Raw genomic sequence first — 24764 nt, 5'->3', positions numbered from 1 at the left:
AGTAATATACTAGAGGAAGGTCACAAAAATCAGTGATCTCATTTTATTGAAAACAGGACATTTTTAGAACCATATATGGTCTTACATGAGAAGATACTCAAACACTAAAGTTATGTTTCCTTGAAAAAGAGAAGGGCCTTATAAAAGCGTTTATATTTTGTTTATGCCAGGTTGAGTAAACATCACCAACTAAGGAACTTCTGATCTGGGAGTCTTTGGAAATGGACTTGCATGAGAAGCCAAATCTAATAGTTTGGTTTCTCCATAAGTTGCAGATTAAATATGCCTGATGTTTTGAGAGAACTGCATGTTTTTTTTGTTTGGTTGGGGTTTTTTTTGTTTTTATTTGTTTATTTAATTTTTTTTTTTGAGACGAGGCTCACTTTGTCACCCAGGCTGGTGTGCAGTGGTGCGATCTTGGCTCACGGCAGCCTCTGGCTCCCGAGTTCAAGCGATCCTCCTGCCTCAGCATCCCCAAGTAGCTGGGACTACAGGTGTGCGTCTCCATGCCCGGCTAATTTTTGTACTGTTTTGTAGAGATGGGGTTTCGTCATGTTGGCCAGGCTGGTCTCGAACTCCTGAGCTCAAGCGATCTGTCTGCCTGAGCCTCCGAAGTGCTGGGATTACAGGCGTGGGCCACCACACCCGGCCTCACATGTTTAAATTATGACCGTTCTTTCAGGTTTTGAAGAACTTGAGTAAGTTAAGTTCATCACATGCTTCAAAGCAGCCGTTGGGCCGGGCGCGGTGGCTCAAGCCTGTAATCCCAGCACTTTGGGAGGCCGAGGCGGGCGGATCATGAGGTCAGGAGATCGAGACCATCCTGGCTAACACGGTGAAACCCTGTCTGTACTAAAAAATACAGAAAAGTAGCCAGGCGCGGTGGCGGGCGCCTGTAGTCCCAGCTACTTGGGAGGCTGAGGCCGGAGAATGGCGTAAACCCGGGAGGCGGAGCTTGCAATGAGCTGAGATCGCACCACTGCACTCCAGCCTGGATGACAGAGCGAGACTCCGTCTCAAAAAAAAAAAAAGCAGCCCTTGCAGTACACAGTTGTGTTTCTCCTTTTAGATGGAAGTGCTACTGAAATGGGAACAACCAAAAGGGTTCCAAAGCCAAAGAAGAAGCTCTTACACAGAACCATCGAGCAGAACATAAACAACCTCAATGTCTCCGAAGCAGATCGGAAGTGTGAGGTGAGGAACTGTGTGCACAGCGTGGTTTCTGACTAGTTCAGAACCTTAGGGGCCGAGACTTGGCAGGGCTAAGGCTGCCTTGCTGGTATGTGCCCATTTAAGCCTCAAGGGAGTAAAACATTCAACTGATATCTCTGCATTATCATCCTTTAGCTTGACAGTAAAGACTAAAAGTAAGTCCCTCAGTGTTTCAGAATGATTGAGAAGAGACTCCAAATTGCTGAGAAATCTAATTGATAAAAAATTAATTTTATATCCTAGTAAATGTAGCAGTGGTTACGTTAGCTAACATTTAATGTACACATGGTGAGCACCATATATTTCCTTAAACCTGTAACCTGTGTTAACTCATCTAATCCTCACAACATTCTTGTGTCATTTTAGGAAGGGGTAACTGAGGCACAATGACTTGCCCAAAACGACACATCTAGTGAGTGAGCTAGGAGTTGAAGCTAAGTGGTCTAACTCCAGAATCCTAGCTTTAAATCATCTATCTAGCAAATCCTAAGGAATCTGCTTAAACAAATGGTACTGGAGGCCTCATTTATAATTAGCACAGTTAATTTAAAGCAAACAGGTGTTACTACAATTTTATTTTTTAATTCTGCCATTAAAAACATTGTTTCAGTGAGTATTCTAATACTTATTATCTTTGCACTCGTATGGGAGAATATAAGAAAATTCTGAGGCATGGATTTTAAGTTGCCCTCAAAAAAAGGTACTCATTTACTCTCCCACTAGCAATAGACTAGATTACTTCTCTCTCTTACCTCCACAACATTCATAAATGGTAATTAAGGTCACAAAACTGGAATTGGTCACCAAGGACATGAGTGTATGTGGGAAAAAGACTGGGAGTTCCTTTTCCCCAATGTTAGGAGTTCAGAGAGCTGAAGAAACACCAGTAGGTAGGAGGAACACCAGAAGAGCGTGGTATCCAAATGAGAAGGTATTTCAGGGAGTGGGGAATGATCAACCACGCCAAATGTGGCAACCTGAGGCCACTAATGAGCTTGGAGGGGGCCCCTCTGGACCTCAAGTTCAGACCTCCAGGGAAGGGCTTGGCCGGTGCTAGTGTCCCTGAGTTTGGGGGAGGGGATTGTGTGTCCAGGACCCAGACCCTGGAGCGGGGGCGTGCTGGCTGGTGCTGGTGTTTTAATAAGGCTGGTTCTGTGAGTGAAAATCTGCACCTGGGGTTCAGCTGCTGCTACAGGTGGGCCCTGCTGCAGCCAGGCTGGAACGCTGCTCAGTGACGCTCTCCTAACACGCACCCTACAGAGAGGAGCAAGTGCCTTCTTCCCCTCGGAGCCTGCAGTCTCCCTCTAGTGCCCCTTCTTGGTAGAGCCTAACAGGCAGCAGCTGGCAAAGCTGAATGTCCCAGTTTCCGCATCACAGCCGAGGAGAGAGGGTAGGCTTAGAGCTGAGAGGCAGTAGCTTAGTAACTGCCACATGGTGAAGTGTCATGAGGATTACTGTCAAAAAACTCTGGGGTGGGGGGAGAGAGAGATATATGTATAGAAAGTGGAAACAAATATGCAAAATGCCACCCATGGGGCAATCTAAATCGAAGTTTCACAGAGATTTACATGACTGTTTCAACATTCTTATGGATTTGAAATTCGTTATGATAAATGGGAGGAAAGGACTGAAAACACTTGAATATAGGCAGTTGTTTTGAAGAGTTTTGCTATAATTTGGAGCAGAGTACTGGGATAGCAAATGGAGGGAAAGGTAAAGCCAAGAGTTTTGATCTTGTTTTTGAATGGGAGAAATGACAGCATGTTCTGTTGATGGCAGCAGTCTAGTGGAGAAGGGATTATTGATGATGCAGCAGAAAGGAGAATTGCCAGGGTGATGTCCTTGCTCAGGTGAGAGGGAAGGGAATGGACAGCACAGGTTGGGCTTGACTGACAGGGGTGTTGTTTGGGTGCGCTCATGGCGGATCCTTCTGGATACTGTCTTAAAATAGGAAGCCAGGTCATCAGCTTACAGTGAGGATGGGGGAAGAAGGCACTAGGGGTATGAGGGAAAGGGTAGGAAAGAGTCCTCTAGGAGGTGGGTGAGTAAATGGACTAAGAAGATATGGTGTGACTGTCAGACAACTGAGGGTCTACCTGAGGGTGGTAGCAGATGGATTTAAAGTGAGGTCCGTCGGCATGATTTTGTTTCTCCAGCCGTGAATACCTGTGTGGGTACAATCATGGAGTAGGCAGAAAGTTGGGTTTAATATGGGATCCTGTTGAGCTGAGTGAATGGACACAGCTGGAAAGGGGCACTGGAGGTGAGAGCATGTGTAAAGGCATGGTCGCAGCCACTGCTTAGGGAATTTTACCTGGGAAGAGAGGGGAATGAGGGGCAGTGGAAAGTAATATAATCAGTAGATTGTAGGCCTGGTGGGGTCAAAGACTTCTTGGTGCTGGGGACAAGAAGGGGTGAGCTGGAAATGTAGGAGGTGGTTGTCAGAGAGGGGCCCTTAGAATTGAACATATGGAGAGGTTGCAGTCATGGTTAATGACTCAACTCAGAACAGGCGAGGGAACAAATGGCGGAGGCAGGGTGGGGGTCTTACTAGGCTGTCTTGGAGTCCTGGGTTGCTTAGGATGAAGGAGACCATTGAAGGAGAGGATATCAACCAAGAGGCAGTGTACTGGATGGATCAACATATGAATATTGAAATCAGTAAGAGCTACACCAGGAGTAAATTTGGAGAATAGTAATGAGCCATGAACTAATACTAAGATCTTCCGAGAAGAAGGGGAGGTTGTGACCTGGGGGAGTCGGAAGATGACTGCAACGCAGATGGGCAGACAGTGGCAAAGGCTGATGTGGTACTCAGAGCTGGGGGCATCAGAAATTGGGAGGGGGGAGAGTTGGATGCTGCAGTCACCTAACCCACCTGTAGGCCACTGGTTTGAGGGCTGTGAAGAGAAAGCAGCCACTGCGGAGGCCTGCAGGGGAAGCGTATCCTCAGGCTGGCACCATGTCTCAGTTGGAGCAGTGCCCCCAGCCTGTTTTTTATCACTTTTGCCCCTTCAGACCCGTTTAGACATTTTGTGCCTACTCCTTCCCCTTGAAATGAAATATTAAGGAATAAGATTTTGTCGGATAGGGTAGAGTTTGGGTAGGCAAACATTATTGTAATATCTAAGATTGTTTTCCACCTTGCCTCTAGGAAACAGTTTTCACCCCTTGAGAGTGAAATGAGAACCCCATTGAGAAGACTTAAGTGAGAACAAGTAGGTGGAGAGAATCCTCAGGAACTCAGTGGGCGATAGAATTTTGCCGATGACTGAGTCTAGAGGGCCCTGAGGAAATACCAGTTTTTGAGGAGGAGTGGGGGATGGGGGCCGTGGTGGGGATAGCTCTTAGAGCCCAAGAAATGCAGAACTGTGGGTGTCTTGGGTCTTTTTGTGTAATTAATAAATAAGCCAAATAAAGGGCAACAGTGAGATGAATGCCAGTGTTCTTATAGCGATGGTAGTGGTAAGACTGAGTGTGCAGGGGCTAGGGAAACGGGCCTTGCCATGCCCACTCTGAGTGGTGAGGTGAGCGGGGCATTGCTGTGCACAGGCAGGGAGGGGCCAGAGGAAGGAGAGTCACTGAGAATGAGGCCTAAAGGGAGGGGAGAGGCGAGAGTGACTGGCTCTTGTGGGGAGAGGAGTTGTATTTTTTCCTATGTGTGTCAGCATTAACCATGGGTGATGCCAGATGTGCAGGCAGATGATGTAAAGCTCAGATCCAGGTTCCTCCATCCTTAGCTGTGTGACCTGGGAAGAGATACGAATCTCACTGTCATATACTGTAAAAACAGGGAATGCTGGCCACACCCACATCTGGGTTTTATAGTAGTGAATCTGTTAAGGTCTTTTTTTTTTTTTTTTTTTTTTTGAGATGGAGTCTTGCTCTGTCGCCCAGGCTGGAGTGCAGTGGCGCGATCTCAGCTCACTGCAAGCTCCACCTCCCAGGTTTACGCCATTCTCCTGCCTCAGCCTCCCGAGTAGCTGGGACTACAGGCACCGCCACCACGCCTGGCTAATTTTTTGTATTTTTAGTAGAGACGGGGTTTCACCGTGTTAGCCAGGATGGTCTTGATCTCCTGACCTCGTGATCCCCCTGCCTTGGCCTCCCAAAGTGCTGGGATTACAGACGTGAGCCACCACACCTGGCCTATGTCAAGATCTTTAAACGTGGTTATATGCTACACACATCTGAAGCGGTATTACTTATTAGTCATAGGATCCAGAAAGCCCTTCTACCTTCCCTTCCCTCCCCCAATTCTCCTTGTTTTTTCCCCTTCCTAGGTAATCTGGAATTTATCTTACTGTCAGTCTTTTTTTTTTTTGAGATGGAGTCTTGCTCTGTGGCCCAGGCTGGAGTACAGTGGCACGATCTTGGCTCAGTGCAACCTCTGTCTCCCCAGTTCAAACGATTCTCGTGCCTCAACCTCCCTTGTAGCTGGGACTAAAGGCGCGCACCACCACACCCAGCTAATTTTTTTGTATTTTTAGTAGAGATGGGTTTTCACCATGTTGACCAGGCTAGTCTCGAACTCCTGATCTCAAGTGATCCGCCCACCTGGGGTTCCCAAAGTGCTGGGATTACAGATGTGAGCCACCGCTCCTGGCCCTTACTGTCATTCTTACTTTTGGTTCTATAGTGAAATGTTCAAATCAATCAGGGATTATTAAGTATAGGATGTTTGGAAATTCTGTTTTGTAGTCATCTTTTTTCTTACCGGGTAGTCTCAATTCTGAGGGCCTGAGGAAAACGGCCTGTTTCCCAGGCCTGCATCGGCCTTTCCCATGATTATAAGAGAAAAGGAGAGAGCAGCAAGCAGGGCTGCCTCCTCTAAGCCTGATACTGACAGGCTGTGGTATGTTTATGCCAAGTGAAATGAATACTGTCATGAAGAAATGCCAAGTACTCCAATCCTGGAAAGCTTTTTTTGCTCTGTAAGCTGCCGTAAACGTGTAATCGCCAAGAGTATGGAAGATAGAAAAAGGGATGGATTGTCACAAACAGAATTTAAAGCTTCAAGTGTTTATTAAACTCTCATTTTCTTTTCTGTTTTTTTTAAGACAGAGTCTCACTCTGTTGCCCAGGCTGGAGGGCAGTGGTTCAATCTTGGCTCACTGCAACTTCCATTTCCTGGGTTCAAGCGATTCTCCTGCTTCAGCCACCCAAGTAGCTGGATTACAGACATGCACCACCACGCCCGGCTAATTTTTTAATTTTTAATAGAGACAGGGTTTTGCCATGTTGGCCATGCTGGTCTCGAACTCCTGACCTCAAGTGATCGGCCTGCCTCGGCCTCCCAAAGTGCTGGGATTACAGGTGTAAACTCTCATTTTCTTGGAGGTCGGAAAGCAAATGTGTGGGTGTGTCTAGACCAGTTGAGAACACTTTTTTATATATGAGTTAATCTCTTTTGGACACAGCTCTTCAGTATGTGCAGAACACTTGCCATCATAGAGGATTCAAACATGATTGTGCTTCAGTTCTTCATACTGGGATAATACAGGTAGATGCATGCAAGGAAGGTCAAGGCTTACACTGTAGGAAACCAGAGTTGGTAGGGCTCAGAGTTTATGGAAGAGGCAAGACTTGAACTGGGCCTTGAAGGAAGGCTAGGTGTCTGTCAGGTAGACATTGCCAGGGAGGTGGTTTTAAGTAGAGGTGTAAGTAAATGCCACAGCACAGGAAGGTTCTGATTAGGAAGCTGGAGAGTATACGAGTTTGGCTAGAGCCAAGGATTTGCTTTTAGACATCACCTAAAGAGATCTTGAACTTTATCATTCCGTCTATTCCAAGGCCTTTTATTGTGGTCCTTCCTTACTGCGGACCCTTGTTTCAGAAGGCTTCATCTACTGTCCCATTGAATTGCTTAGGGATATAAATCCCTCTGTTCTCACACATGATATAATTCTAGACACAAGTGAGGAACGTTATCACAGTGTTTCGGCTTTAATGTGGGTCAAGGTACAGTTTCCATGTTGTCTCTGAAGTGCTGAGTATAGTTCCATTAACTACCTACCTGAGACTTCTAGGGATGCAAGCCTCCAGATGGGAAACCGTTACTCTGGATAGCATTTGAGAAGAGAGTAGGAGTAACGGCACTGGTATTTTTAGGATGGGAATTGGGACGGGCCAGAGATAAGGGTCATATTGCTGGCTCTGGGGATGGAAAGATGCACTGAGAGGTAACTGACCTGGACGTGTGACTGCCTGAGGGCTAAGGGGACTGGAGAACGTGGCGACGACGAATGTGCTTCTCTGGGATGAAGAATGGTGAGATGGGCTTATGGTAGAGTTCAGCTCTGTTGAGCTTGGACTCATCAGTTCTGATGAGCTTGGACTCTGAGCTAAGGGGGCCAGGGAAGAGCCAGGGAGCCACATCTGTGTTGTCCTATCCAAGCCCCTCGCTCGATAGCAGCCATGTTCTGAGGCATCAGGGAGACCCATGAACCCAATCCCCCGCCATATCTCCTGTCTCAGGGTCACCTGCAGAGTCCCAGGGGGCTTCTAGCCTCTTGCTACACATGTGTGTGGCTTGCCCTGCCCGTATTCTTATGCCCAGTGCCTTATTTTGCCTTTGGGCTTGGTGTCATATGGCCATGCCACTCCTGCTCCTGACCCAGTCTTAGGGACCTTCTTAAAACCTCTCTCAGGTTTTACCCGGCCAGCTAGCCCTACTGACTCTGTCTGTCCTTTGCCTGGATATCTTGGGTATGTTCTTCCAAACTTTAGAAGATACTTCTGTTTGGAGAACAGTAGAGCCTGTGACTAGCTCTGTCACACAGGCTTTTTAAGCCAATGGAATTTGTTGGTGACTTATAAAAGGAGACCAGCTGCAAGGATACACGTCCAGGTGTATTATAAAAAAGCCAATTGGCACAGTGTACACTTGCTACCACGTACTGTCTTCTGCAGCAGTGTATGTTTATCCCCTGACTATAACCAGCCTTTCTTTTGAACCGGGATTTTATCTGATCAATTAGAAAAGCCACTTTTGTCGGGTGTGGTGGCTCACACCTGCAGTCCCAGTACTTTGGGAGGCCAAGGTGGGTGGATCACTTGAGGTCAGGAGTTCAAGACCAGCCTGGCCAACATGGTGAAACCCCGTCTCTACTAAAAATGCAAAAGTTAGCCGGGTGTAGTGGCGCATACTTGTAGTCCCAGCTACTTGGGAGGCTGAGGCCCAAGAATCGCTTGAGCCTGGGAGGCAGAGGTTGACAGTGAGCCAAGATCATGCCACTACATTCGAGCCTGGGCGACAGAGCAAGACTCCGTCTCAAAAACAAACAAACAAACAAACAAAACACACTTTTGACCATGAGTGTAGATATTTCAGTCCATTGTATGCACCTGCTAATGAGCGGGGCCAGATGCGTGAGAGTTGATATTTCCCTTGGCTACATGCCGTAAACCTTCAGTTTCTTCTCTCCCTGTGTTCAGATTGATCCCATGTTTCAGAAGACGGCAGCCTCGTTTGATGAGTGCAGCACGGCGGGGGTGTTTCTGTCCACGCTCCACTGCCAGGACTACAGAAGTGAGCTGCTGTTTCCCTCTGACGTCCAGACGCTCTCCACGGGAGAACCTCTCGAGTTGCCAGAGTTAGGTTGGGTAGAAATGACAGATTTAAAAGGTAAGTACAAGTGATGCCTTTCACCAGAACATTTCAGTCATTGAGGAATTTTTTACATAACCATGGGGTACCATAAGCCCGTCATGCTCCTGTGTTGCTTAAATTACCCAGAAGTTTTCTCTGGAATGCCAAATTGTGTATTCTTTTGGGAGTGCCTTGCAATCCACTAACTTTTGTCTTCTCTGCGACATGGAGTCTAAAACAGTAAACCATTGCCTCTTGGTCTTGATGTGCCCCGTACCTTAGGTGCCCACGGTTTGCAGTCAGCTCTCCAAGTCACATTTTGGAGCCCTGGATTCCTCCTGGAGTGTCAGAGTTTGTACTTGGGAAGGGGACTTAGAGAGACCTTTGCCTAGCCAGAGAGGCTTTGTCTTTATTTGCTCCCCATCCAGGGGGCCCTGAGGAGAAGAGAGCATTGTGAATTGTTTTGAGACTCCTCTGCAGCAGTCTGAGAACTGATCTCTCCTATTATCAGTCCCCTATACTGGCTTGACAGAGATTTTAGCATCCTTCCCATTTACGCCTCTGCCCCTGAGTTGGAGATTCTCCTCAGGATGTCGTAATGAGGTACCAGCAGGTGGGGAGGCCAGGTGTGTGCAGCGCAGTAGCTACACTTGGGCTCCCAGAAGAGCTGCCCCCTTCTGCGGATTTCCACTGCCGTGTTCGTCCTCTCGCTGAGCTTCATCTCGAGTGCGGTCATTTTTACACGGTGAATGAAACTGGTACTCCTCCTCTGGCTGTGCAGTTGTTCCAGCTCCCATTCTTGTCATTTCTATTCTTGCCTCAATTTTGTTTAGTATATCTTTTGTGCTAACAATCTCTTTTCCAAGTTTGTGCTCTCGTTTGGGGCTCTAATCCTCTGAAGTAGGTCTTCTCTAGTTAGTATGGGACAAAAAATAAAGTACCGTTACATGATTGCCTATGCACTTAGTGTATTTTTAAGACGAAGCATTTCATTTCCCAGCTATAGCATAGGTCACGGAATTCATTTCAGAATCAAACGTCTGTGCTTTAGGTTTCTCCTCTAGTATTTTACTAAACTATGCGATGACAGTGCAGAGCCTCACTCCAGTGTGGGTGTGGCCTGTGCATCCGCTGGCCCCCAGGAGAGGCAGGGACAGAGACTGGCAGCCAGCCAGCCACTGATGATACTTGAGCCTTTGCTGGAGGACAATGAGGTAACTGTGCCTCTTGTCTCTCTTGCCACTCAGTATCATTCTGAAGGGAGGAAGGAATGCACTCGACCCACTTCTAATCTCTCTTTGTGATCTTGCCATCCTCTCCAGCGCCCTTGCAGCAGTGTGCGGAAGATCGCCAGATCTGCCCTTCCCTGGCCGGGTTCCAGTTTACTCAGTGGGACAGTGAAACACATAATGAGGTGTGGTCAGCTTTTAGTGGCTCGTGGTTTCAGTTAGTTGGCTCAAGATTGGTGCTGCCCAGTGGGAACCAAAACTGTGGCATCATCTTTATTTAGCCAGGACTACAGAAAATATTTCCTTTGGCACTTCCGTAGGGACAGAAACCCTGAGGGAGGAGGGGTAGGGTTGTGAACCCCAGCAGGACTATTCTAGAGGTAAATGAGTTGCGGGGTCAACTTCATGTCCCCTCTTCTGCTCTCCTAGGGTAAGGCAGCCCTGACATTACTGGGTGAACATTTATAGTTAGATTTACTCTTGAATGTAGTTATCCCAGTGACCTCGAATCTCTGAGGCTGCTGTCAAGCTTGAGGAATTTCCTGCTCTTTGGGGTTGAGTCCCTTGGCGCAGAGTTTCCTGAGAGATTGTCATGTGTAGAGCTTTCCTCTGTGTATTTTTAGCATGGCCCCCTTTAGCCTACTTACTACAATTTCCAAAATAAATGGTCTCCAAGGAAAACTGTTTTCTGCAAACATGTAGTTAATGGATACAGAATCCTGTCTCATGTTTCACAAAATGTACCTGACAACAATGCAGCCTCATCCTGTGCTGCACAATACAAACTTCCTCCTCACGGTGCTGTCAGGAGAGTCCTGGTCTGGGCGGGCAGGGGATGGGGAAGGGTGGCTCGGGGATGGAGGAGGCTGGAAACTGAAATTTAAGGGTGAGAAGGCTGTCCCTCCCGTGGTGGTTTGGGGTGGTTACAGGAGTGAGACTTAGAGAACCCTCTTTTGTCCCTCCAGTCTGTGTCGGCCCTGGTAGACAAGTTTAAGAAGAATGACCAGGTGTTTGACATCAACGCTGAAGTTGAGAGTGACTGCGGAGACGTCCCTGATGGGTCCCTGGGGGATGACTTTGATGCCAACGATGAACCCGACCGCACTGCAGTTGGGGATCATGAAGAGTTCAGGAGCTGGAAGGAGCCCTGCCAGGTTCAGAGCTGCCAGTAAGGCTCCCAGAGTCACAGAAAGTGTTTCCATAGGAGTTCTCCATTGGTTCTTTTTTCTTTTTCTCTCATTAAAAAAAAAATTTTCTTTCTTTTTTTTTCAAAAATAGAGACTGGCATCTCACTGCATTGCCCAGGCTGGTCTTGAACTCTTGGGCTCGCAGTCCTCCTGCTTTGGCCTCCCAGAGTGCCAGGATTACAGGTGTGAGCCACCATGCCTGGGCTCTATCGGTTCTTAACAGATTTCCTGCTGGGGTGATTGAATTTGATGTCTGATTGGCTGGGCTGGTGTGCTGTGTCATACCCGACAGCTGAGCTTCTCAGCGGAGCCTTTCTGACTCAGAGGAGTCACACCTGGCTTTGAATGTAGGCTTAGCCACTTTGGTTATACGACTGACATTGCAGGAGTTTGTAAGGATTGGAACAATGTGAAGTGTTTGGAGCAAAGCGCCTGGGATCTAGTAATGGCATCAGTGTGGCTGCTGTCACCACGTGCTCTTTGGTAGCAGAGAGCATGCTCCCTTTAGTAATGGCGTCAGTGTGGCTGCTGTCACCACATACGCTTTGGTGGCAGAGAGCACGCTCCCTTTGTCCACGCTGCTGATAGTGTGGCTCTTGGTGACTCTAAGCCACCAATTTGCCATCAGAAAGGTAAGCAAGTAGGAGGTTAGGCAGTGTTGGGTTACCAGATGGGCAGACTGGGGATGAGCAAGGCAGCGAAAACAAAAACAACCAACAAAATTGAGCATATTTGGAGGAGGAGAAGGGTAATTGGTTTAGTAATTTAAATTTTTGATTATCCTAGTAAACATAAAAATCATCAGAACTTGGTTGACCTTTATGTATTTAATAGATTAGTGCTGTTTTAATTCTAAATTTGATTTGGAAGCAGGGTCCCACAACCCTTTAGTGTCACGGTCGTGTAAAGGTCTTGAACGGGCCTGGGGGTAGGAGATTTCATGAGATTAGAGTGAACAGTGCCTCTGTTAACTCCTGTGTCTATAACAGAGCTTTGCAGGCCTGGGACTGGGGACAGCCAAGCTGGTTTTGTTTGACTAAAACCTTAGAAGTTGCTTAGTGTAATTTCCCACCATGACAAAAATCTCTTCAAGAGCCCTGCTTGGATGTCTTTCCTAGGCTCATTTTTTGTCTGCCCTTGTGGGAAATGATTAGGCTGATAATGTCTTTCAAAATCTGAGTAGGAATCTGGAGCGCTGAGCATCTGGCACCTCAAGGTGCCACTGCCCATCCAGGCCCAGTGCCACCCTGCTGTCCAGAATTATAGTATTCACATGGCTGCGATTTTGCCCCATTCTCATCCTGTCTTTTTTTTTTTTTTTTTTTTGAGACAGAGTCTTGCTTTGTTGCCCAGGTTGGAGTGCAGTGGCACGATCTCGACTCACTGCAAGCTCCGTCTCCCGGGTTCACGCCATTCTCCTGCCTTAGCCTCCTGAGTAACTGGGACTACAGGTGCCCACCACCATGCCCGGCTAATTTTTTGTATTTTTAGTAGAGATAGGGTTTCACCCTGTTAGCCAGGATGGTCGCGATCTCCTGACCTTGTGATCCGCCAGTCCTGGCCTCCCAAATTCCTGGGATTACAGGCATGAGCCACCGCGCCCGGCCATCCTGTCTTCTAAGAAGGGAGAAATGATAGGTCGATGGGATGAACTCTTTTAAAAATGTCATTTTCAAATGTCAGAGAAAAGCTATCACTTTCTTAAACAGTGAAGTGACATCTGAGGGACTGACAATAACAAAGGCTTCCAAGACTTTTATTTGGTTTCTGGAAGATGATTTCTGCTGGTTACTTTGAGCAAATGTCTCCGCTTCTCTCCCCTATTCCAAATAGCACAAAATCGTAGACTCTATCCTACCTAGTACACTGGGGCGGGAGGCTGCAGTTCTAGTCTGGGGTTTTACCCATCCTTAAATCCCCTCCCCTTGCCACATCGCTGGCCTTTCCTGGGAGTTCAGTGAGTGAGTGATCTGAGTAGACCTGATCTTGCCGTGAGATGTGGGGCAATGTTACCCCCTTTTGCGGTCTTTGTTTTCTCATCCATGAAAATGCAAGGTTGGGACCAGGTGATAATAACAATATTTGATATTTATTGAGATCCTTCTTCTTTGTGCAAGATGCTGTGCCAGGTGCCTTATGTGTGTTATTTCACAAATTTACATAATACCTAAAATTAATTATTTTATTGCAGCAACCCTATGATGAGGTCCTATTAGCCCCATTTTACAGATGAGGAAACGGGCTCAGAGAGTTGAATGGGGTGGAGCTGGTGCCACCCAGCGCCTTCGATCAGTCCTGGCCACATGCAGTGAGCTTTGGATGGCAGGCTCCAGTCCACACCAGCTGAGCACCTCAGTGGGTAGCGGGGGCCAGATGTCACATACCATCCCCGCGTGATTGTGTTCTGCACCCAGGGCTGAAAACCACCGTACGCTACTGAAAGGTCTTCGGGGGCTTCTGGATGAGGGTGGGGTGGGACAATGCTGAGCGATAAACACCAGTGTTGTGCAGATGCCTCGTGTCACTGGTCCTTGCATGGCAGCACACTGACAACTGCATAGCGTAAAAGGTGGAGCTCTTTGTGCACGTGCATTGGTAAGGACTGGTCTGCAAAAGTGCTTGTGTCTAAGAGTGAGCTCCCTCTCTCTGTGCAGCAGCAGAAGCAGCCGCTGCAGCCCAAGAACACTTGGAGCCAAGTGTTCTCTGTTCTCTGGCCGACCCTTCTGCAGTGCGAGCGTGCTGATACAAGGCAGCCACTGGTTAAAGCCCTAGTCAGGGGTCAGAGCCCGGAACACAGCCTGCTCCACACATGCGAGAATGAAACATTCGGCTGCATGCTGCCTGATGTGCTGAGCCAGCCGGGAGGAGACCTTGTCTTACCAGTGTCAGGGCAATGGATTGAACCACGGCTAAATTGAAGGAGGGACCCTGTGATATTATGGGGAGGAGACAGAAGAAATAAAGAGTTTTCCTGGAGGGACTAGAGATGTTTGAAGTGGGCAGCCTTGAAAAATGGATAGACTATTTTGGACTATAGGTGGATTCATTTAGTTGTTGAGTGGTGAAATTGGGACTGGTAGGATGCCTGTGACATAGCATTGTATGTTGAAAGAATTACTGAATTACGGCCAGGCGCAGTGGCTCACGCCTGTAATCCCAGCACTTTGGGAGGCCGAGTAAAGCGGATCACGAGGTCAGGAGATCGAGACCATCCTGGGTAACACGGTGAAATCCTGTCTGTACTAAAAATGCAAAAAATTGGCTGGGCACAATGGCGGGCGCGTGTATCCCAGCTCCTCGGGAGGCTCAGGCAGGAGAATGGCGTGAACCCGGGAGGCGGAGCTTGCAGTGAGCCGAGATCACGCCACTGCACCCCAGCCTGGGCGACAGAGCGAGACTCTGTTTCAAAAAAAGAATTATTGAATTACTACAGTTCAAAAATCCTGCAGCGCCTCTGTCCAGCTGCATCACCAGAATCGGGAATGGGAGTCACTCTTCCTCGTGGAAGAATATCCTTCAGAATGAAGCGGGGATGCTGTTGAAACTGTCTTCCTTCTCCCTCTGGAGTTCACAGCACAGTGCATTTACTACTTAGTAACGCACTAGGTGTCAGATTCTGTTATGGCCGTGCAGACTAGAAATGTGATTTTTTTATTGTGTATTTTAATTGTTTTAATTAGGTTTTAATTACACGATAAATACACAAATATAATCTCCTGTTTTTGTTTTTTAAAAGTCTGTATATAAAGACAAAATCCCCTTTTAAAAGCCTTTTTAGGCCGGGCGCGGTGGCTCAAGCCTGTAATCCCAGCACTTTGGGAGGCCGAGACGGGCGGATCACAAGGTCAGGAGATCGAGACCATCCTGGCTAACACGGCGAAACCCCGTCTCTACTAAAAATAGAAAAAATTAGCCAGGCGAGGTGGCGGCGCCTGTGGTCCCAGCTACTCGGGAGGCTGAGGCAGGAGAATAGCGTGAACCCAGGAGGCGGAGCTTGCAGTGAGCTGAGATCTGGCCACTGCACTCCAGCCTGGGCGACAGAGCGAGACTCCGTCTCAAAAAAAAAAAAAAAAAAAGCCTTTTTAGCTTATTCCATATGGCTTATATAGACGGGAACTATATGTATGCTCAGTACAAATACAGAGCCACTCTTCTGAAACTTCTTTGTTACCTTACCTTCAGAGGGCAGTACAGCAGCACCGGCGTCCTTTCTGACATGTCGGAGCCCTTTAGGAGAAAGCTTGTACCCTGTGGAAAGAGTGAAAAATGGCTGGGCGTGGTGTAATCCTGACACGCCTGTAATCCTAGCACTTTGGGAGGCTGAGGCGGGAGGACTGCTTGAAGCTAGGAGTTCAAGACCAACCTGACCAACATAGTGAGACCCCGTCTCTATTTTCTAAAAATGTAGAAAGAGTGAAAAACCCAACCAAAGCTGCCATGCTGCACTGACCACTTAGACACTCTACACACGGCAAAGAATAAAGCTGGATGACCGAACAGATTACAAGGGGGGCCCCCAAAGCATTAGAGGGACTAAATAATTAGACAAATATTCTTTTCACTTTTAATAGGAACTATAGCGGTATCTTTTGGAGCCCTCATTTACGGAAGGATGGTGAAGAATGAGGGGTTTGTCATCTTGTGTGGCAGGAAGCCTGTGTGTGGAAGGACCCTGAGGCTGGGATTAAGGGAATTGTGTCCAGCTCCCAGCTCTGGCATTTTACTAGCTGTGGATTCTTACACGAAAAGAATTCTCTTTACTTTTGTCATCTTGTCTCTCAGATTAGGTAGACGAGCATTTTATGGTGCACTTTGAAACTTCCAGAGTACTCGTATAGATATGATTATATTGTTATAAAACTAAGGGAAGCAAAAGTACTTGAGAAGTAAAAGGAATTATTAATAATGAAGTATTTGTATTGGACTCACTCTTAGAAATGCAGCTCATTTGTGGACATGCTTCTTCATATGTAAATGCAGCATTGTAATATGTAATGTACATGTACGAATATGATTTCACGTGTGTTACAGGGAAGAAACGATTTCCCTCGGGGATGGAGACATCAGGACCATGTGCCCCCTTCTGTCTATGAAACCTGGAGAATATTCTTATTTCAGTCCTCGGACCATGTCGATGTGGGCTGGCCCGGATCACTGGCGCTTTAGGCCTCGACGCAAACGTATGTAATTCTAGGTGGAATTTTAAGAAAAGAAGTGTTCATGACCAGCCAGTCAGCAGTTAGCCAAGGAAGAGAAATGCCAGTCACAGCCCTGTTGTGTGTCTTAATAAGTCAGAGAAGCATACAGATGAGCCAGCCTCCTGGTTCGTCAGTTTGCCTGGCCTGGGATGAAGGGACAGTGAAAATGGAAGCCTCTGAGTGAGAAGAGTGCGTAATGGAGTCAGGAGAACGGGGCTCCCAGCCTCACACTGCTCCCTAGTATCCACATGACTTAACTCAGGGGCCATGGGTGGGCATGACCCCCGGGCACTAGAGGGCATACAGGCGCTACTGCACATGCTGGCATTCTGTAGAACTCTGAAGGGCTGTGCTGACCTTATGTGTTTTGCATTGTCTCTTTGAAAGAAAGAGATAAGCATCTGTTGTTTTATATTTTGTTTTGCTTTTGACACAGGGTCTCATACTGTCACCCAGGCTGAAGTGCAGTGGTAAATCATGGCTCACTGCAGCCTTGACCTCCCAGGCTTAAGCATCCTCCCACCTCAGCCTTCTGAATAGCTGGGACTGCAGGGGCATGCCAGCATGCTCAGTTAATTTTTAAATTTTCTGTAGTGACGGGATCCCGCTTTGTTGCCTAGGCTGGTCTGGACTCCTGGCCTCAAGCGATCCTCCTGCCTTGGCCTCCCAAAGTGTTGGAATTATAGGCATGAGCCACTGCACCCGGCCAAGCATATGTTTCTGATGTGTTTTCTTAGCCAAAACACAAATGATAAGTTTAGAGTGAAAAGAGGGTGGTGATTGAGCACTCCTACCGTTGTGATGCTCAGACACGATGCCGCCTTGTGGTTTTGATAAGCCTTGATAAGGCTGTCAGCAGATCTTGGGAAATGAGTAAATAGGCCACAGACGTGAAGTGCTGACATTTGTGTTCACTCTACAGAAGATGCTCCCTCCCAATCAGAAAACAGAAAGAAGAGTACAAAGAAAGATTTTGAAATTGACTTTGAAGATGATATTGACTTTGATGTGTATTTTAGAAAAACAAAGGTTTGTACTGGATTTATTAGGATTGTACTTTCTTAAATTCTCTTCACACTCGTTTTTCCCTTTCAGATGTGATTTTGTGTGTTTTTTTTTTTTTTTTTTGAGATGGAGTCTCGCTCTGTCGCCCAGGCTGGAGTGCAGTGGCACAATCTTGGCTCACTGCAAGCTCCACCTCCCGGGTTCACGCCATTCTCCTGCCTGAGCCTCCCGAGTAGCTGGGACTAACACAATCTAAGACTATTAAAGGATGCTATTTTTTTTTTTTTTTTTTTTTTGAGACGGAGTCTCGCGCTGTCGCCCAGGCTGGAGTGCAGTGGCCGGATCTCAGCTCACTGTAAGCTCCGCCTCCCGGGTTCACGCCATTCTCCGGCCTCAGCCTCCCGAGTAGCTGGGACTACAGGCGCCCGCCACCTCGCCCGGCTAGTTTTTTGTATTTCTTAATAGAGACGGGGTTTCACCGTGTTAGCCAGGATGGTCTCGACCTCCTGACCTCGTGATCCGCCCGTCTCGGCCTCCCAAAGTGCTGGGATTACAGGCTTGAGCCACCGCGCCCGGCCAAGGATGCTATTTTTTTCAGTGCTGAGATTACAAGTACTTTGAAAAAATAATTTTATGACTATGTATATTTTCCAAATATCCTGTAATAAATATGTAATAGTTTTAAGAGCAAGAAAATGTAAAACGTTGAAATATAAAAGGTTCAGGATAAGGATGGGGCCAGGTGCAGTGGATTATAGAATCCCAGCACTTTAAGAAGCCAAGCAGGGAGGATGACCTGAGGCCAGGAGTTTGAGATCAGCCTGGGCAACGCCACCATCTAGCCACCTAGCCACCACCACGCCCGGCTAATTTTTTTGTATTTTTAGTAGAGACGGGGTTTCACCATGTTAGCCAGGATGGTCTTGATCTCCTGACCTCGTGATCCTCCTGCCTCGGCCTCCCAAAGTGCTGGGATTACAGGCTTGAGCCACCGCGCCCGGCCTCAGATGTGATTTTTTTAAATTCCATACAAATTTAACTCTTAGAGCAAACAGATGGTTTCTTCCTTGTTCCCTAAAGGCACTATTGAGAAATAGTCCTAAACTCAGTGGCAGAAAGAATCAAATTTAGAATAAAAAGAATAATGCTAGCAGAATCATTTTTTTACATAGAACTGTGAGAGTGATGGTAGACTCATGCTGTCCAAACCCTTCCCAAACTGCTTTAAAAATGTAAGATGTTTTGCCCATTGTTAAAATGCCTAAAACACTTTTTAAAATAAAAATTACAGGCTGCTACTATTCTGGCCAAGTCCACTTTGGAGAACCAGAACTGGAGAGCTACCACGCTTCCTACGGATTTCCACTACGACGTCGACACCCTGGTCCAGCTCCACCTCAAACCAGGCACCAGGGTAAGCCCGTTTCTCGGTTCCTTTAAGCACGTAAGGTATCAGTGGCTGATGGTGTGGCGTTAGGCAGTGCCTTTGAGGAAGGGGGAGTGTGAGGAGGGTTGTGTTGGGGTGTGGCGTTAGGCAGTGCCTTTGAGGACGGGGGAGTGTGAGGAGGGTTGTGTTAGGGTGTGACGTTAGGCAGTGCCTTTGAGGACGGGGGAGTGTGAGGAGGGGCTGTGTTGGGGTGTGACGTTAGGCAGTGCCTTTGAGGACGGGGGAGTGTGAGGAGGGTTGTGTTAGCCAGGGGGTGTTGCCAGGAAATCAGATAGATAAGGCAAAGAAAGCTAAAAGGAAGGGCGTGTATGATGGACACACAGTAAACACTCGGAAATATTTTACCTGGCAAGAATGCTGGAAACTGAAGCCTCCATGCTGAAATTTAGTGGGGCAGTGGGTATAGTTTTTTGGTGAAGTTTCAACAATTTTTTAGTTGTTTTTTGTTTCCTTTGCTTTCTCCATTTATTTATTTATTTATTTATTGAGAGACAGAATTTCGCTCTTGTTGCCCCAGGCTAGAGTGCAGTGGTGTGATCTTGTCTCACTGCAACCTCTCCTGGGTTCAAGCAGTTCTCCTGCCTCAGCCTCCCAAGTAACTGGGATTACAGGTGTCTGCCACCATGCCTGGTGAATTTTTTGTATTTTTAGTAGGGATGGGGTTTCACCATGTTGGCCAGGCTAGTCTCAAACTTCTGACCTCAGGTGATCCACCTGCCTCGGCCTCCCAAAGTGCTAGGATTATAGGTGTGAGCCACCGTGCCCGACTAATTCCTTTGCTTTCTTGTTGAAGTTGTGGATTTACTCACCAATTGCTTTATATAGTGAGGTTGCCTTACTCATGATCCAAGGTAATGGGTTTTCTATCAAAATTGTTCAAGTGCACCAAGTTGACTTTCAGAAAGCCGGAGGGTAGATTTTCCAACTTTTGTTTTTAGTGAAGGAACTCTTTTTCAAGTAACACTGTGCAGAAGGCCTAAGCACCAGTCCCACAGAAGTAGAGCTGCTTTGGTTTGTTTGGGACTGGTAGAGACGCCGAGCCCTGCTACTCCAGGTTTGCACTGTGCAGTGGAAAGTCTGTTAGACTTGGATGACTTGGGAGGGCCCTTCTGACGCTAAAATTGTATAATTCTAGGAGGAGACTGGGCATAAGAATTAAGATTTACTTCTCTAACTTGTTCAGTAGCTTTTTTAAAAATTGCTTTCTGCATTTATTCTTTCCTTTAGTTACTTAAGATGGCCCAGGGCCGAAGGGCAGAGACTGAGCATTATGAAGAAATTGAAGACTATGATTACAACAACCCTAACGACACCTCCAACTTCTGCCCTGGATTACAGGTGAAGGGGGAAAGGGGCTGTGTCCTCCTTTCTAAGCCAGGGGGTCATTTTTCTCTGCTTCCCATGTCCCCACTTTATATGGCGGGAGACTGTTGGAAATTTTGAATCCAATAGAGGTTTTCTGGGTGAAGGGTCTGCCGTCCACCCAGTGCTGGGAGCTGAGCAGAGTCGAGGAAACAGCCTCACCCTCGGCCTGCCCTACCTCACATCCTACATGCAGGAAGCAAATGGCCACACTGGAGTGAATGCATCAGCATGTGAATGAGTGTTTAGCCTCTGCTACAAAGTACTAATATTGGCTGTTGTGGGATTTCAAAGGAATATAAACACTTTGTCCTCTTACGAGCTAGTATTTTGGCCAGGTAGACAAAACACATAGACGTGTGAAGGTGGTGTGATCTGGTGTGGCAAAAAATAAGTCTTCGGGGTGTATCTCCAATGACCAGGTTTCTAGCTCTGAATGTAGTTCTCATATTGCAAGCTTGTTGTGAACTTGTACAAGCCATCCCCGATCTTTAGGTCATGGTTTAGACTAAAGAATGTTGGCCGGGCGCGGTAGCTCAAGCCTGTAATCCCAGCACTTTGGGAGGCTGAGACGGGTGGATCATGAGGTCAGGAGATTGAGACCATCTTGGCTAACACAGTGAAACCCCGTCTCTACTAAAAAATACAAAAAACTAGCCGGGCGAGGTGGCGGGCGCCTGTAGTCCCAGCTACTCGGGAGGCTGAGGCAGGAGAATGGCGCAAAACCCGGGAGGTGGAGCTTGCAGTGAGCTGAGATCCGGCCACTGCACTCCAGCCCGGGCGACAGCGCGAGACTCCGTCTCAAAGAAAAAAAAAAAAAAAGAATGTCCATATCCCTTCTCTGAGTCTACTGATGAGATGGCTGATACAGGTAGCAGAAACTGGAAAAATAGGCTTCATCTGTGCCCCTGTATGTGGAAAGGGAGAAAAGAACTGGAAAAAAAATTTATTCACCTTATATTCTTACTTGGAAGAGAGTTAGGCTGTTATATTTTAGTGAAAATCCAGACTGACCTTTTGACCAATGCTTCTCAAACTTTAACTTATATACAGATCACCCAGGGAGCCTATTTAAAGACTGACTCCTGACCTGTGTCCCCCAGCCCCACCCCTGCCCCTAGATACTGATACATTCACTCTGGATGTGATCCCGAAAATGACTTTCTCACTGGTTTCTGGGTGGTACCCCTGCTACTGACCAGATGGCCCCAGCAATCTCCTGTGCTTTCCTTGGGTGATACGTGCAGGTCATATCTCTGGTATTTGAGGAATGTTTTCTGTAAAATGAAATCCTAAATCAGTTAGAAGCTGAAGGGGGGACATAGTGGCAATTATGATTATTGAATTTCTTTTAACTCCTGCTCAAAGGGTCTTAGGTTGATAACAGACACCTCTCTAATAGGGGTTTATGTAAAACAGGATGACAATTAGAGGCACCTAGAAGTTCATCACAGTGTAACTCACTCAGTGAACTATCAGGTGGTCTCTTCTTGCTTCGTAAACACGGAGTCTAATTCAGGGGTGTTTCTAAGCTCCTCTGGCAGCTTCCACCAAACTCAAAGAGCTGTTTCTTGCCCAGGCTGCCGACAGTGATGATGAAGATTCTGATGACTTATTCGTGGGACCAGTTGGGAACTCTGACCTCTCACCTTATCCTTGCCATCCACCTAAGACAGCACAACAGAATGGCGACACTCCGGAAGCCCAAGGATTAGACATCACAACATATGGGGAGTCAAACCTGGTAGCCGAGCCTCAGAAGGTACGGATGAAACAGCAGAGAATTACATTGTTTGCCTGAAGTCTGTGTAATTGCCTCTTATATGAGAGTCGTGTCAGTCTGAGCTTGTTTTCTTCACAATTTTAACCTGTTGTTCCGAGTTTTAATAGGTTGTGAGAGTGAGCTGATGCTGATTAGGTTGTGTGGAACTGACCATCTCTCCAAAGACCTTGAAAAGACAACTGGGGAGGAACTGGTCACCCAAATAAGGCATATGAATGAAGGCTGCAGGCAGAGAATATAAATTTATATGCTAATTCAGCAAGGCTAGCTAGCTGTGTGGCTCTGAAAAATCTTGGCCCAATTCAGTTTGTATTAAATTATCATGCATTAAACATTTATCTCTTCTGTACCAGCTGGAAGGCTTTATGCTTGCCTTAGTATTTGATTCACTTATCTCTTTTACACTCTGGAATTCCAGTTAGCCTTAATGTAGACTGCAGTTGATCGTAAAGAAATTAGATTTGATATGAGGGGATCTGTTTAGTGTCCAAAGAGAGCTCTGGGCCGGGTGCAGTGGCTCACGCCTGTAATCCCAGCACTTGGGGAGGCCAAGGCGGGCAGATCACGAGGTCAGGAGTTCGAGACCAGCCTGGCCAACATGGTGAAACCCCGTCTCTAATAAAAATACAAAAATTAGCTGGGTGTGGTGGCAGGTGCCTGTAATCCCAGCTACTCTGGAGACTGAGGCAGGAGAATCATTTGAACCCGGGAGGCAGAGGTTGCAGTGAGCCGAGATCATGCCATTGCACTTCAACTTGGGCAACAAGGTGAGACTCCGTCCCAAAAAAAAAAAAAAAAAGTTTGAGACCAGCATGGCCAAAATGGTGGAACACCGTCTCTACTAAAAATACAAAAATTAGTGGGTACCTGTAATCCCAGCTTCTTGGGAGGCTGAGGCTGGAGAATCACTTGAACCCAGGAGGCGGAGGTTGCAGTGAGCTGAGATTGCACCACTGCAATCCAGCCTGGGTGACAAGAGCAAAACTCCGTCTCAGAAAAAAACAAAAACAAAACAAAACAAAAACCAACAACAACAAAAAAAAAACCAGAGATTTCTGTAGCTCCTTGGTTGAAATTGGATTCCTTAGGCCGGGCGCGGTGGCTCAAGCCTGTAATCCCAGCACTTTGGGAGGCCGAGACGGGCGGATCACGAGGTCAGGAGATCGAGACCATCCTGGCTAACACGGTGAAACCCCGTCTCTACTAAAAAAATACAAAAAACTAGCCGGGCGAGGTGGCGGGTACCTGTAGTCCCAGCTACTCGGGAGGCTGAGGCAGGAGAATGGCGTGAACCCGGGAGGCGGAGCTTGCAGTGAGCCGAGATCCGGCCACTGCACTCCAGCCTGGGTGACAGAGCAAGACTCCGTCTCAAAAAAAAAAAAAAAAAAAAAGAAATTGGATTCCTTCTTTAGTTGAATTCCAGACCTTTGTTTTTACAATGGGTTAATGGTAAAAGTTTCTTTATTCTGCTTAGTTTTACTCTGTCATATACCTATTTCAGGTAAATAAAATTGAAATTCACTATGCCAAGACTGCCAAAAAGATGGACATGAAGAAGTTGAAGCAGAGCATGTGGAGTCTGCTGACAGCGCTCTCCGGAAAAGAGGCAGATGCAGAGGTCAGATGCTCTGCCTGTTCTCTAGGTGCCCAGCATGCGGGAGGGGAGTGGTTGATGTCTACAGCCGAAGACAGCACGATTTGGGCAATGCCTCCAAGGCAGAAATGTTCATTCAAAAATACAGAGAGCTGGGCATGGTGGCTCACGCGTGTGATCCCAGCACTTCAGGAGGTTGAAGTGGGAAGATCACTTGAGCCCAGGAGTTTGAGGTTATAGTGAGCTATGATACGATCGTACCACTACACTCCAGTCTGGGCAACAGAGAGAGATCCTTGAAAAACAAAACAAAAATACAAGGAAGACATCATGCCTCTAAGAGAGAAATGAACCAAGTGTACAAGCAGGCAGGTCACACAGACTGTGATACAAATAGCAGACTAGTGTGTAAGGCATGATTCAGCCTTGCTGGTAATCAAAAAAGACAAGTGAAGCAATCTCGATGCTACTGTAAAACAGCAGCAGGTTCAGTAATTCAACTGTTTTCCATTAGTGAGGAGGGAAATTTGGAGTCCTCATTCACTGCTGGTACAGTTTAAGTTGCTATATGCTATGAAATGTTTAAACCCTTTGATCTAATAATTCTGATTTCAGGAATGTATTCTCAGTAGGAAGATAGTGGAAAAGTAATTATTATACTGTCAGATTCTGCTTCTCCTTCAGAACAAGCTGAAACCTTGATTAACCTGGTCCACCTCAATGAAAGGAAGTATCAGTTAATTAGAATCCTTCCCTCTTTCTGACTCCTTCTTCTCAGGTAATGTTCTGAGTTTAGACCTTCTGTAGCTGAGAAATGAAAACTGATAAGTTGATTGAGGGCCCTAAGCTGGATATCAGAGAAAGCTTCAGTCATATTTATAAACTTTTATCAACTAGAAGAGGATGCAAGCATGTGTCTTTGTCTTAAGTGGAAAGTTTGACTTTACTTTTCAGTATGAATTTTGTGCTGCCCTTAGCAGTGCAGTCCAGTTGAAGCTACAAGTAATCATGGCTTTGGCTGGGCACAGTGGCTCACATCTGTAATCCCAGCAGGTGTGAGGCCAAGGTGGGTGGATCATGAGGTCAGGCATTCAAAACCAGCTTGGCCAACATGGTGAAACCCCGTCTCTACTGAAAAAAAAAAAAAAAAAAAAAA

General features: G+C 46.9%; 1 protein-coding gene across 3 annotated transcripts in view; it reads left to right on the top strand.

Annotated features, from left to right (window-relative positions):
* The window catches only part of NCAPH (non-SMC condensin I complex subunit H), a 37167-nt gene that overhangs the window by 6927 nt on the left and 5476 nt on the right, over positions 1-24764 (top strand). For all 3 annotated transcript variants that reach the window (XM_025354725.1, XM_025354726.1, XM_025354727.1), the window contains 10 exons: positions 1070-1194; positions 8650-8839; positions 10126-10217; positions 10998-11200; positions 16251-16399; positions 17340-17446; positions 18714-18836; positions 20097-20207; positions 21811-21993; positions 23516-23632. In XM_025354725.1, coding sequence (XP_025210510.1) covers positions 1070-1194; positions 8650-8839; positions 10126-10217; positions 10998-11200; positions 16251-16399; positions 17340-17446; positions 18714-18836; positions 20097-20207; positions 21811-21993; positions 23516-23632 — 1400 coding nt within the window. The remainder of the gene's footprint in view (positions 1-1069; positions 1195-8649; positions 8840-10125; positions 10218-10997; positions 11201-16250; positions 16400-17339; positions 17447-18713; positions 18837-20096; positions 20208-21810; positions 21994-23515; positions 23633-24764) is intronic.

Source organism: Theropithecus gelada, chromosome 13, assembly GCF_003255815.1.
Source record: "Theropithecus gelada isolate Dixy chromosome 13, Tgel_1.0, whole genome shotgun sequence".
Taxonomy (NCBI): Eukaryota; Metazoa; Chordata; class Mammalia; order Primates; family Cercopithecidae; genus Theropithecus; species Theropithecus gelada.
This window is presented reverse-complemented; position numbering and strand designations above follow the sequence as displayed.